Source organism: Mastacembelus armatus, chromosome 22 (assembly GCF_900324485.2).
Source record: "Mastacembelus armatus chromosome 22, fMasArm1.2, whole genome shotgun sequence".
Classification (NCBI taxonomy): Eukaryota; Metazoa; Chordata; class Actinopteri; order Synbranchiformes; family Mastacembelidae; genus Mastacembelus; species Mastacembelus armatus.
In genome coordinates, this window is record NC_046654.1 from 20,705,358 (window position 1) to 20,719,317 (window position 13,960).

General features: G+C 41.0%; 1 protein-coding gene across 2 annotated transcripts in view; it reads left to right on the forward strand.

The window, feature by feature from the left end:
- The first annotated feature begins 3,017 nt into the window (after positions 1-3,017).
- Positions 3,018-13,960, forward strand: part of syne3 (spectrin repeat containing, nuclear envelope family member 3) — a 65,216-nt gene continuing 54,273 nt past the window's right edge. For both annotated transcript variants that reach the window (XM_026297233.1, XM_026297320.1), the window contains exons 1-6: positions 3,018-3,156; positions 5,438-5,595; positions 7,737-7,909; positions 8,925-9,234; positions 10,626-10,781; positions 11,494-11,844. In XM_026297233.1, coding sequence (XP_026153018.1) covers positions 5,452-5,595; positions 7,737-7,909; positions 8,925-9,234; positions 10,626-10,781; positions 11,494-11,844 — 1,134 coding nt within the window. In that variant the 5' untranslated portion in view covers positions 3,018-3,156; positions 5,438-5,451. The remainder of the gene's footprint in view (positions 3,157-5,437; positions 5,596-7,736; positions 7,910-8,924; positions 9,235-10,625; positions 10,782-11,493; positions 11,845-13,960) is intronic.

Genomic DNA, 13,960 nt, shown 5'->3' on the forward strand with positions numbered 1-13,960 from the left:
TTTTTCTGTTGCTCTTCCAAGTAAATCCTGTACTTTGATCTTGCAGAAGCTACAGAAGCCAGGAGCTCCTTGGTCAAAGGTACCTTTAGAATGCCTCCACAAACACTGACCTTGTCGCAAATCAACCTTAGAGCCTCCATTGACTCTTCGAGGATGTTGCAGATTTCAACTTGCTTGTTGACTGAGAATCCTCTCTCTACTGTGGCTTGTCCATGGGAGAGAAGTAAAAGGGTCTGACAGAACCTTGACACCTCAGGGTAAGACTTGCTGAGTGCTGAGTGGAGGAACACATCCACCCGCTGCTGCAGTGGCTGAAAGGAGAGGAAGCGCTCATCTCTAGCCTCAACAGTGAGAAAGCTCTCAAACTGCTGGACAATGACATCACCTACAATTGGAGCAATTAAATAAGTAATTAATAATGTGTTAATTTCATTACTATTATTTTGTTCATTAATATTCATTACAATTATTTTATTTGAAAGCTTAGTTTCTTTGGCACTAACAGAAGAATGCACAGTATTGTCTTGCAAAATTTCAACAAATGAAATTAAATGTACATAAACCAATGAAGCGGATGAAAGGCCAATATTAGAGGACAGTGATCACTTTTGACTCTCCTTATATTCTCCTATAATTTTCCTACCAGCTGAGACGCCTCCTGTTAACTGACCATCCTGCAGTAATTTCTGGACTGTAGTCTTCATCTTTCTGAGGCACCAATCTGGATCCCTGTGCATGTTTCTGGGGTCCAAACATGCTATGGCCCGGACCACTGGAAACTTCAATGGGCTTTTCTCCTGCAGTTTCTTAACCATAGTGACCAGGCCCTGAACACACTCTCTCCTAAATACGAGCACAGAACACTCCCCTATCCTACTTGCTGGCTTGGTCTGAAGTGCCTGGTAAATATAACATAATACATATACTGTAAATGATATAAAAAGGAAGGTCAAACTATTAATATTTACACTAAATGGATACATAAAATCCTACAAAGAAAATATTTATTTTACCCTTATGGCAGATTCAGCACCCAGGCCTATATCAACATTTGTCAAAGAGACCCAGTTCGCCTCAGCAGTCACATCGACTTTGGTCACCTGAAAGGGAGTGAGGTCCTGCAGAAGCTCCCTCCTCACAAACTGCCTCAGTAGACTCTAATGAGGATATTGCAAGCAATCACTGGCAGAAGTATTAATATAAATTTTTAATATTCAATTGACCTTACTGCCTTACTGTAATTAGTACCTTTATCAGCTCACTCAGATCTTTGGCCAAGAAGGGCAAGACTGGCTCATCAGTCTGGTATTTGGTCAGAAATGGGTTGAGGGTCCTGGATATCGACAGGAAGAATTGGAGTTTGGCAATGACAAGGGGATCAGCTTGTGCCACCTCAATGGTGTCATAGGACGCAGTGCCTGGGTTTGCGAGATTCATTTGCTTGACAGCATCTACATACTGCAAAAACAAATCATGAACAGAACTGCAAGTGAGGCAATCAAAACACATGCAGAGAGAAAACTGTACATTATTAGTTTAAAATTATATTATTATATGTACATTATTATGCTATCAAAACTTCATAAGTAGGTAAATAGTAAACTAGCATAATACCTTTGCAATCATTGCACTGCATTGCATTGCATTGCACAAACTTGCACTGCCCTCTCTGCCACAGGGAGATTTTCAACCCATCTGTGGCCAAAGAATGGTAGTGGAAAGCAGGTCGACCCAGTCAATGCAGTACAGTCCTCCCTCCTAGCAGGAACATTGTGGAAGAGAAAATGGAGTGCCCGAAGTAGCTTGTCCAGCTGCCACATTGTAAATCCTACTTTCACTGCACTGTGGAGGGTGTGAAGCCCACAGCTTCCAACATTGATCAGTTGAGCTCCATACAGCTCTGCATGCTCCTTCTGGAGAAGGTCTCCTAACTTCAAATTGACATTTGGTCCATCCATACTGATGGAGACAAGCTGCCTTATATTCAGTTTTGCAACACATTCCTGTAAATGGACATGGCAATAAGATTATTAATGGCAATATGCTTTGGATGTTTATTCTTGAAGTATACAGGCATTCAAAATAAATCCAAATATATTTATATAGCACTTTTTTATACATAAAAATGGAAATTAAGTTACATTTTAAAACCAACACCTCCATCACACACAGGGGTTAAAGTAGGCCAGTGTGCAGTCAGTGATGACATGAATGCGGTGAAACCAGTAAATGGGAACAGTTTTCACTCCATACAGGTTTGCTACAGTTCTCAATCAATCAAGCACATGAGAACAATCATCAGAGGACGCTCATTTTGTTGCAATTCAACACTATAAGCTGCGTCATTACACATCCTCCGAAATGAGACGTGACTTATGTCACTACATGTGTCTCTCTCGCCTCTGTAAAAGTTCTTTGTTCATAGCACCCCTCAGATCGGGGTCCCCCTATCGGCCTGGCACACTTCCGTTGCGTTTTCTCTTTTGCAGCGTTTCTTTCTTGGAGCGCATTTGCCCTTGTCGGCCACCGTACTACGGGCCACTTACTCAGCAAAATGTTTTAATTAGCAAGTACAACCAAAAACGCCCCGAGATCTGTTTGGAATTGTGCGGCGATTTGCACAGCCCCAAGCGGCACACGACTAAAGTGACGGCGTTGACATAGGATCAAGGGACCAATGAGGCGTCTATGTGGTGAGTGTCCAAAACTGTTAGCTAATTAGTGCACTATATAGTGCACTATATAAGGCTGCACTGTATAGTGACTGAGGGGTTAGGGACTACGGACTAGGGTGAACATTCGCACTATGTTAAGTAACTGTGGTGCCTGGTGCCCGTTTTTTGTTGACAATGTAGGTTTAAAAATAAAGACAATACTGCGAACTGGGACCATACTCGTCTATCCAACCATACTCCAGCCCTGTAGGTGGTGGTAATGCACCTTAATCTGGTTTGTCAACCGCCAATAAACCTAAAAGAGGAAGGAAAATCTCACATTTTCTGTGTTGGCGGGTCGTGGCGCGATTTACCAGGAGTCCATGAAGGCAGCATGGCAGGCTTCTGCTGTACTTCCTGTCTACGCTAACTTTATTGCGCACATCGCAGCGAGACGCTTTTTTTCACACAGCGGTTCCTCTCACCTGATGAACACAAAGCCGTAAGCCTCTCTGTTACTAAACTTACTGCTTATATTTGACCAGTAAATGTGTACCGTTGTCCAACTGGTGTAACGATAATAGGCCTACCTCTCCCTACCAAAACGGATTAGTTACTCCCTGTAGCTGCTGTGTTTACACCAGCTCTACAGAGGTTACTGTAACGTTACCGTAATGGGCTGGCTAGATCTTCTATTTGTTGGCCTTTGTGACTGAATAGGTTACTGTAAACCAGTGCGACGTTAACGCTAACGTTAACGCTACGTCTTGACTCAAAATTGGCATGGCATTTGCTTGACAAAAACAGAACCTAACTAACTAATAGTCTACTTTATAGCCTAACGTTAGCTACCTATAGCCTACGGTATACTAGATGTACTGAACTTATAAGCGTGCTTGAATGGAAAACGTGCACGGTAGCCGCTGTTAGCATTACAGGCTAAAAAGAGTGAATGTCGACGTGTGATAAAGTGAATTGGATTAAAGTTGAAGCAAACTGGCTGTAGGAGCGGTTAAACTGAGGTGGGACGGGCGTCAGTGCTTGTGAACGCACCGCAGCGGCTAACGTAGCACAATTCATTCCAAACGCAGTTTGGAGCTTGTCGTGTGCAGCGCTGCAAGCTCTTAGACGCATGTTTCATGATGGGAAAGGAAGGCTACGTTATGAAGTGATAGTGTGCTGCTGGCACTGCTAAGTCTTATGAAATCCTCTCCAAACATAATTATAAAAAAATACAGCATTCTACTGAGAGCAAAATATTATATACATTCTATCATGACAATTTTGAGTTTTTGATGTAAAATCGAAAAAGTTTAAATGTTTTTCACTGCCAGGTTTCTAGTCTTTTGTCCTAAATGCAACCATGGTCTCAAACACAGAATCGAAGGAATGCTGTGGTGGGGAGCGATGAGTCATTTGGGGAAATGGTTTATGCTGTCTTTATTTTCTCTCTAAGAAATGATGTCTCTTTGGGCTCCTTCCTATATATTTTACCTACTTCTCCTGTGGGCACACATTACAGCACATGGGGAGACAGGTTATTTAAATGTCTTCCAAAACCATGAAAAAATTGGTGGTATGAAGAACTCTGCACTGGTTTGCATACTTTTATTTTAAATGTTTAAAATTGTCATTGTTGTCAAACCACCAATGCTCATTAACCCATAAAAACAACGGTTTAAGTTTTTTGCTTTTTTTTTTTTGTTTTGTTTTTGAAAATTAAGAATATACAATAGCATTTAGACTCTGAATTAAGTTATTTGTAGACGTCCCTCTAGTGACAATTAATTTCCAGTCTTTTTGGGTGCAAGCTGACATACCTGGATTTGGGCAGTTGATCCCATTCTTCCTGGCAAATCATCTCAAAAGCCATCAGATTTCAAAGGGAACCATCTCTTTAGGTTTTGCCACAAACTCTATGGTGTTAACCATGAGGGGTGTGTCTTGAAGCTTCTTCAGTGTTGTCTTGGCTGTCTGCTCCAGGTCACTGTCAGGTTGAAAGCTGAATTGTCAGGTTTCAGGTCACGTGGAATCTAAAGCAGCTTTTCCCCCCTCTGTATTTGGCTGCAATCATCCTCTTCTCAGTTCTGACCAGTCTGCTGCTGATAAGCCCCTGATAGCCTGACTGATGGAGAGCTGCAAAGATGCTTGCCCTTCCAGCAGATTTTTCAACTTCCTGACCAGTTTTATAGTGATTGATTAATTTTTTTTTGTCCAAACATGTAGTGTGAATTATGTGATGCATATAGTGCCCTTATAGAAACCATTTCACAAGTGTATAATTCTAAGTGTAGGCTTTTTGTTCTTATGTTTCATTAAAACAAACTGGTTAGGTAGACTAAACTGAAAATACTGAGCCCTAAAGTATGACCACAGTGCAACAATTGTAATTGTGTACTTGTGATTTACAAGTGCTGCCATTATTTGCCATGCTTCTTACTGAGGTTCTTGTAGTGAAGCTAATTAGTATTCAGGCTAGTTTCTTGAACAAGGTTATGAAGAACCTGTGAACATCACAGTTTTCATAGCGTTGGCAGCTTTGGCCTGGTTTGTGTCTCATGCAGCATTGCTTCCAATGGTGAGAAACATGTACGAAAACAGATTTTGAGACTCCATAAAAATGGGAAAGAGTACATAAGCATCAATAGGCTGTACCATAGCGCAGTGTCTGTAGACCTACAGCAAACAAATAGCCAGTCACAAAGGGTGTGCCTTCCACACACTGTGGTGGGTTTCCCCTTTAGCAGTGAGTGTCTGCTCATACTCACAGCTGTTCTTTTCAGGTCTAGGATAAGTCATGACGCAGCAGGAGCAGCAGGAGTTCATGGAGCGCCTAGAGGTGGCCCTCTCCTGGATGCGGGCTATCCAGGAGAGGTTGAAGGCCAATGACAACACCCAGGGGCCTCGTGATGCCCTGGAGGCCCGACTCAGGGAGACTGAGGTAATATCTCTGACCGTCATTGGGTAGATGCAACCTTCACCTCTCACCTATTTCTGGTGAAACGTCTGACTGCTTTTAATCTTATGTTGGGTTTCACAATCTGTCTGTACTTTAAAGAAACACTTTGTAACTTCATTCACAAATAGTCATATTCCACCTGTAGTAACACAGACAACAAACAACAAGTTAAACTTCATCAAACAGAGCCGTCCTCAGTGCAGGACAAACTGGTCTCTGTGCAGCCACTGTGAGATGAGTGCACAGGAACACTCTCCAGGTGAAAACAGCTTGCTCTGATAAAATTTGGATATAGTTTGTCTGTGTTACGATGGTTGTAAAAGGCAAGAAATTAATACAATTGCTTTTTTTTTTTTTTTTTTTTTTTCTTAGTTAGATTGTGATATGTTTCAAATTTTTAATTTAATTGTAATCACATTAATGAATGTTAAATGAATGATTCAAATGAAGCACAAAATGGTTAAAACTGCAAACATAAGATCCTTAAATATAGATCAGCCATAACATTATGACCACTGACAGATAAAGTGAATAAGACTGATTATCTTGTTACTATGGCCTTCTGCTGCCAGCGTGTTGGGTGTATATTAAGCAGCAGGTGAACATTAAGTCCTCAGAGTGGATGTGTTGCAAGCAGGAAAAAGAGCCAAATGTAAGATGTGAGTGGGTCTGACAGAGGCCAAAGTGTGGTGGCTAGATGACTGGGTCAGAGCATCTCCCGACTACTTGTTGGGTGTTCCTGGTCTGCAGTGGAGGTGTCCAGGAATAAAAAGTGCCCAGGAATAAAAAGTGATTTAATTGCTTAAATTAAACATTTATTGAGGATTGATTTATTGCAGGTTACTTGTCACGATCCTTATGTTCACACAGTGCTATAATTCAAAGGGCCATAGTCTAAGAATATGTGTATCGTTTGCATGTGAAAAGTACGCACAGTTGAGACAAAACTTCAGGCTAAAACGTGCACATTAGCTTTCCTCATTAAAAGTGTATTTTTTGGTGGGAACCTTGTGCCCGTGTTGTGTGTCACACACACACACATTTATTGAGGAAAATTATCTTGCGTGATTTAACAAGAATATTCGTCTGAATTTCACGCGTTTCTATTTTCACATTTGTTGCACACATGACGGTCAGCATCAATTCTAAAACGCTACAATGTCATTACGTGTTGGAAACGAAGGTCGCAGATGTGCCTGCTTATAAATCGGCCTAATGTGCAGCAAAATGGGCCAATGCCAATTAATTAATGTTCAAAAAATCGGCCGATATATCGGTTGATCTCTAATCATATCGCATCGTGTTATATCATTGTGTATGGGAGTGAATCGTACCATATTGCACTGGTAGTTACTGGATTAGTATCTTTAATATATCGGCTTGTTGGCAGCATATTGAAATACGCATCGTATCGATTTCAGAACAGAGATGCACATCCCTAGTGTCCAAGGCTCACTAATGACGAGGTTAACCTACTGTCGATTACATTTTCAAATTTCATTTATACTTTTCAAGTATAAATGTGATATCACAGCTAGGGTGGGGAGAATGTTGTTTGTTTTTAAAAACAAAAAAAGATCTCTAACTTGTCCTCATGATCAGTTTTCACTCATTTTGGTATGTTTTTGACTGAATGGTGGACAAATGTCTCTCTTCCAGGCAGTAAAACTGTGAAAGCAAACAGATTTACAGAAGATGCACAGTGAGCTGCAGAGTGACACTAGTGCCAACCTACTGCTGCATCGACTCCTGTGTACAGTGTTAGGCAGGCACTCATAATGTTATTGCTGATCGGTTGTTTTTGGCCATCAAGAAGCAGGTTATTTTTACATCTTTTTTTTTTTTTTTTTTTTTTGTTGGGACCCAATGGGATCTTTGTTGTTTTTTGTTGTTGTTTATTCTCTTCTATCCAAATGCCAGGCAGAAAAATGAACAGAAAATTAAACTGGTTTGTAGTGATCTTAATTTTGAGAAGGAATTGGCAATAATTATACTGTCATCTCAAAGTCTTCACTTAGATAATGCTTACAATTTGACAGTCATTTTTAATACTGCTTTACCATACTATATATATAAATTTTATGCATAAAAATGCTACTCTATGTGCCCTGCTAAATGTGCAGAAAATCCATCAGTCAGAACATGAAGGTCGTGTAAAGATGGACATGGCTCTTGTGGCGGCTGAGAACCTTTTGCAGAGTGCAGATGAAGATCTGAGGAACCGCACTCATGCTAAGCTTAAAGACCTGAAAAGCCTATGGGAGGAGACCTGCATGTACATCGTTCATTGTCATAGGTACTGCTCTTCTCGCTATGGATTCAGTTAGGCCATTTCAGGTGTACAATGAGTGTTTTGTAGGTGTTTGATATTACTCCTGTTCAGTTTGGCCTGAAAGCAGCTTTAGCTAAATTCAGTTGAACTGTTAATGCTGAAAGCTTTTCAAAGGAGTTAAAAGTTGTATATGTATCATCAGTAGTGTTTCAGTTACATTGACTCAAATTTTGTTTGATCCAAATAGTAGTTTGTACTTGTATTTAAATTATATTGGTTTGCTCAGTTTCCTTCATTGATGATGTATGGGGGGTGGACCTATACAGTGTGATGTCATCCATAGCATTACACACAGCAAGAATGGAGCCAATTCAGTCACCATTATGGATGTCGCCATGTTGCTTTTGTGGAGCCAATTACCATATTTGAACAATAAGGCAGAACATTCCCATGGCAACCACTGAGCCAATCAGCAGTGAGCTTGTTGAATGTACACGCTCCTTGGAGAGAGCAAAAGTTGTGACCGCAGTCTGATCTGGCCTTATCCATAAGACTTAGCCTAAGGCTAAATATCAATATCTGTTATGGACAATGAATCCTACGTATAAAATGGTGGGTGTCAGCGATTTTTTAAATTTTTTTTATTTATTTTTTTTTTTCCTACACTGTTCTTAAAAGTCTAGACAGCAGTAAATGTGATAGGTCAGTTATTTACCCTTACCTTGATATGTTATGGAGCAAATATTGACATAAAAATTAAGAATATTAAGAGTGGGCTTGTTTGAGCCAGCAGCAACTTCATAAATGGCTTCAAATCCAAAAACGGGCTTGCTAGGTCTACCCCTTTTACAGTCACTGGTCACAGTCCTGACTTTCCTGACTAGCAGGCATGGAAAAAGGATGCAATTTTTAAAAAAAAAAAAAAAACAAATTTTTACTTAAACATGTTGGACCACAATTGAAACATATTTTGTATGCTGTATTTGCCTAAATTGTTAAGACAGATTCATTTTTTTTTATCGTTTCATCTCACATGCAGTCGGATTGAGTGGGTGTGGCTCCATTGGAGTGAGTACCTGAAGGCTTATGAGGAGTTTGAGATGTGGCTGACGAAGCAGCAGCGCAGCCTGGATGTTCAGGTGGAGCTCCAGGTGGGAGTCAAGGAGAAGCTTTGGCAGGTGGACCAACAGAGGGTAGTGGTGAGCGATATCCATGGCCAGGCAGTTCTGCTGGAAAGGCTACTGGATGAGGCTGCTGCACTGCACAACAGAACCCAGGACCCCGGTGTGGAGCCCCAGGCCCAGGAGAGGCTGCAGGAGGCCTACAATGATGTCAGGGACAGAGCTGAGGTGAGGTGCTTATTTATGGGTTGGCGTATATATGGTCTGTCTCTCCTGCACTCTTCATTTATGGCCTGTAGTTTGTCACATTATATGCTAACTACGTATAAGGTTAACTACAAGACTACCTGAATTTCCCTTCAGGGGTAGTAAATTTTCTCATCTCAGTGTCTGTCACAAGGGGTTTGTGAGAGGTGCGGTAGCACAGGACATCTTTTAGGGAACCTAACCTGCAATCATGCTGATTTCTAAGACTTACAGACATAAGACCTAAGTCTTAAATATAGTAAATATAATTGCTTGTTTTTTAACAGTCAAAGCCCAAAGATATTCCAAGCGCTCACATTGGAGAATCCTCATTTTTTTCTTAATGATTTGAACAGCAGATTGATGGTCAGCAAAATATTTATTAGTTGACTAATCATTCTAGCACTGAATATGCTGCTAATTAAACAAGGAAAACTAACTCATGCTATTTATTCCATGCAAGGTTAATTCACCTCTGATAGTAGGGGTCAGACATAAAGATGCCAACATAACAGCAGACTGTCATAAAACATTTGACAACCGTTTTTTTTTTTTTTGCAAATATGTACTGTGCACACATTTACATTTGGCTTCAAATACAGTGTATAGCACTATACCTCTTCAAACTGTGTCAGTATCATGCCATTTGAACTGAAACTAGTGTAGCTGTAAGCCATTGACAGTACTGTAGTTTGTGCACATGCATGTCAGTGATCAGGGTCTTGTTTGGACAGAGTACTGCACTCACCCTGTAAGAGCTCTGCTGATCCTAATCCTATGCAAAGGATGTTCAGTACATGGGATTGTGGCATATGTGAAACCTACACAGTCAGCCTCTTTGCAACAGGAAGCACAGGGCTTGAGAAACACTTGTATTTGCAATAGCAGTGACTTGAAATAGAGATTATTTCATCACTTTCATTTTCTATTCACTTTGGATTAACAAGGTTTATAGGCTACTTTTCTGCTGTGAGCCAGTGAGGTAGCTCTTCTACTTCCTTTTTCACCCAGATCTTTCAGAAATCAGTAAAATTTAACCACATACCCACATCAGCCTGCACTCTGCATTCATATGAACAAACCAGTCTGCTGGCAGTGCTGTACTGATTTTGTTTGGTTGTTGAGATTCAAATAAAGCTGATTTTTAAGATGCAATGCTTCCTCAGAGAGACTCTTTTTGGTAGTCTGTTCATGATGAAAATTTCAACGTGTTTTTGAAATAATGGACACCATAGATTCTCACAGCACACTACAAATTCACATTCACATGCAGGCTCCTCGCTCAGATACCAAAATGTGAAATCCGTGAAGTGTGCTGAAAGATCTGAAGTGTGATGCTAAAAATTACCATGAGTTGTCTCCTGCTGTGCTAGGAGCGTCTGTCGCTGCTTCAGAAGGTTGCTGATGAACACCAGATGTACCAAGGCTGTGTTCAGAGATTCCAATCCTGGCTGCTGTCAAAAACCAAGGAGCTAACTGATCTGATGGAGAGGGAGGATCCAGGCGAAAACAAATTTAAAGCCTTACAAGTGAGACTCACTGAAACTGAATTAAATAGCTGCTGCTCATATCACCATATTCACAGTCTCAGAACCTAAGAAATTGTTTGTTTTTAGCAGTGGAAAACTTGAATTCTCAGCCATAACGTCTTTTAGTCAAAAGATGCCAACAAAGAAAAGTAGTTTTGATAATCTTCATTAGTAAATCATGCCATTGCAACAAATCAAAAAAGATAAATTAATGAATATAACACAATACGTCTGTGGCATTTGGAATACAAAGAAATGGAAAGCATTTATAAAATTGAAATGAATTAATTTAAATAATGCTTTTAAAACTCAGATCTTTAAACATTAAAAAGAGGAAAAAAGTTCTTAGGTTGCACAGTGCTACCTGAAAATAGTTAGATATGCCATTTTCTGTGGAATAAACCTTCCACTAGAGTATATTTAGTTTTAAGATAACCAGATCCCAAGAAGCTGATGTCTTTTCAACTAATTAGCAAATAAACCTATATATTTGTTAAAAAGAGAAAATGAGAGCAGCACAAACACAATTTTGAAATTTCTTGATATTGGTACACAAATATCATTACATTGTCACTGTAATAGGATGTTCAGTAGATGCCACTTAGGGACTTGATGAGTGAAAATCAGCTGTATAAGGACCTTTTCTGAACTTTTAAGGGGTTGTGACACAGAGGAATAGCTTGTAATGCTTCCATTTCTGTTCGTATGTCAGGCTCTGGACGATGTTGTGGCCAGTGAGGAGAAGACTCTCCAGCATATTGAGGGTGTGGCAGAGGCGGTGAGGGGTACCACCTCTCCTGCAGGGGCTGAGATGGTTGTGGAGGAGGCCGAGGAGCTGAGGCTGGGTTGGCAGAGGCTGAGGCAGGGCCTGTGCGAGGCTGAAGAGGGCCTGCGCTCTAGCCTGGACTCCCACAGCCAGTACATGGCCAGATGTCAGCGACTGGGAGAGGACATCGGCCGCCTTAGGGTGCTGCTGCACGGGCTGGACCAGGAGCTGGCAGAGGGGTGCGAGACCAGGGACTACACTGAGGAACAGATGGTGGGCCAATGGAGGAAATACACGGTATGTTTTTTTTTTTAAACAGATCAGAAGTATTATAAAGATTATGCAGAAAAGTCATACTTTTATTTCGGACCTGAATGGCTGCTCAAGTGAAGTACAGTTTTCAAATGAAATTTGTAATACTAAAACATTTAATTTCAGTACCAGTTCAGGAAATGTTAGGTTGAAATCAAGGGGATTTTCATGTGTATAAAAAATGTTATGCTAATGAAGTGTGGCAATGCTGTTGAACAATATAGGCCATGTAAAATGGAGCATTTTATTGGTGGCCACATATTCTATTGCAGGATTACTGATATTAGGAAATGAGGGGAGGTGTGGTAGTGAGGTGTGGTAGATTGACCATCAGATGATCTTTTCCATCTGGTTGCCTTACAGTGTGACATGTACCAGGTTTGTCCACTCCTTTATTTGGCAAGGCCCCGTGGGATGTGGATTGATAGGCAGTATTTTCCCATTGTGTAACGGTAAAAGACTCAAGGAATGGACTCAGCCAGAGAATCACACTACCTTTCACAGGTATTCTTGCAAAGGAGGAGTTTTGTACAAGGATATGCTTCTGTTCGGTGTGACTGGAATGCAAAAGAATCTGGTGGACTCATCTGCTGCAATCTGGACAGGTTGTCACCTCGCCATGTCACCATTTGTTTTCACTTTTGATTTGGGGCATGAAATGGGTTGTGAACAACTCTAGTTCATCCACAATGCAAATGAACCTGAACGTGGACTAATCAATCAATCAACCTTTATTTATATAGCACCTTACAACAACCTAAGTTGACCAAAGTGCTTCACAGCATTAAAAACACCTGACTAAAAAAATGCATGCATGCACAATAAAAAAAGAGATGTACAAAATACAAAAATGGCAGCGTGATTTTTATGAGGCAAAAGCCATTCTGAATACGTGAGTTTTAAATTTAGCTTTAAAGTGAAAGTGACTTATATGGCATACTTGGAATTTGTGCTCTGCATTTAACCCAATTCCAAAGTGCACACACACAGCAGTGAACACACGCCCGGACCAGTGGGTTGCGCTGCGGTGCCCGGGGAGCAGTTGGGGGTCCGGTGCCTTGCTCAAGGGTCTCACCTCAGTCGTCGTATTGAAGGTGGACAGGGCGCTGGCTATTCACTCTGTGCCACTGACAATTCCTGCCGGACCTGAGACTTGAACCTGCAATTTTCAGGTTAGAAGTCCGACTCCCTATCCACAACTGCCCCTAAAGAGAGGCAGGTCAGTGATGGTATGTAATTCAATGGGCAGAGAATTACAGAGATTGGGACCTGCCACAGGAAAGATCACCCCACTGTTTGTACCTCAACTGTTACACCGCTAGCCGAACGCAGAACTTTGTTGGGTTGGTGAGAGCTTAAAATCTCACATAAATATGAAGGTGCCAGGCCATTAATTGCACTAAAAGCAAACAGAAGCTTAAACTGAATTCTGAACTGTACAGGGAGCCAGTGGAGGGAGTACAGGACAGGGGTGATATGATCATGCTTTTGAGTGTTAGTCAGCAAGCGGGCCTCAGCATTGTGTACAAAGTTGCAAGTGATACAGACAAGCCTGGTTAATGACAACATAAAGGGTGTTGCAATAATCGAGCCCAGAACAAATAAAAGTGTGAATGGCTTTCTCCAGGTCACTGCGGCTCAGGAAGGGCTTAACCTTTGCAAGGAGGTGTAGCTGAAAAACATTTGAGTTAATTTGTTTATGGAAATTTAAGTTGTCTAAGGTCACTGCCAAATTTTTGACTGTCTGGTTAAAATGAGGTGAGGGGTCAGAGAATCAAGACCAGGACCTGCAATACTGGGGAGGTAGAAGGTGCCAAACAGAATACATTGTTTTGCTCTTGTTCAAACTAAAATATTCTGTGAGAGCCAGAGTTTGATGTTTGATGTCATCCAAACATCTGTGGATGGATGAGTACATCAGAAGAATATTTGTTAAATAGGACCTAAATCACTATAGCACAGGTCCCTGAAGGCCAACATGATGTGATAAACATGTCAGGAGGATGGAGTGGTCTACATTATCAAATGCTGCAGTGAGGTCCAGCATCACTAGCAGCACAGGTTTCTTAGAATCAAGGGACAGGAAGATATCATTCTGCAC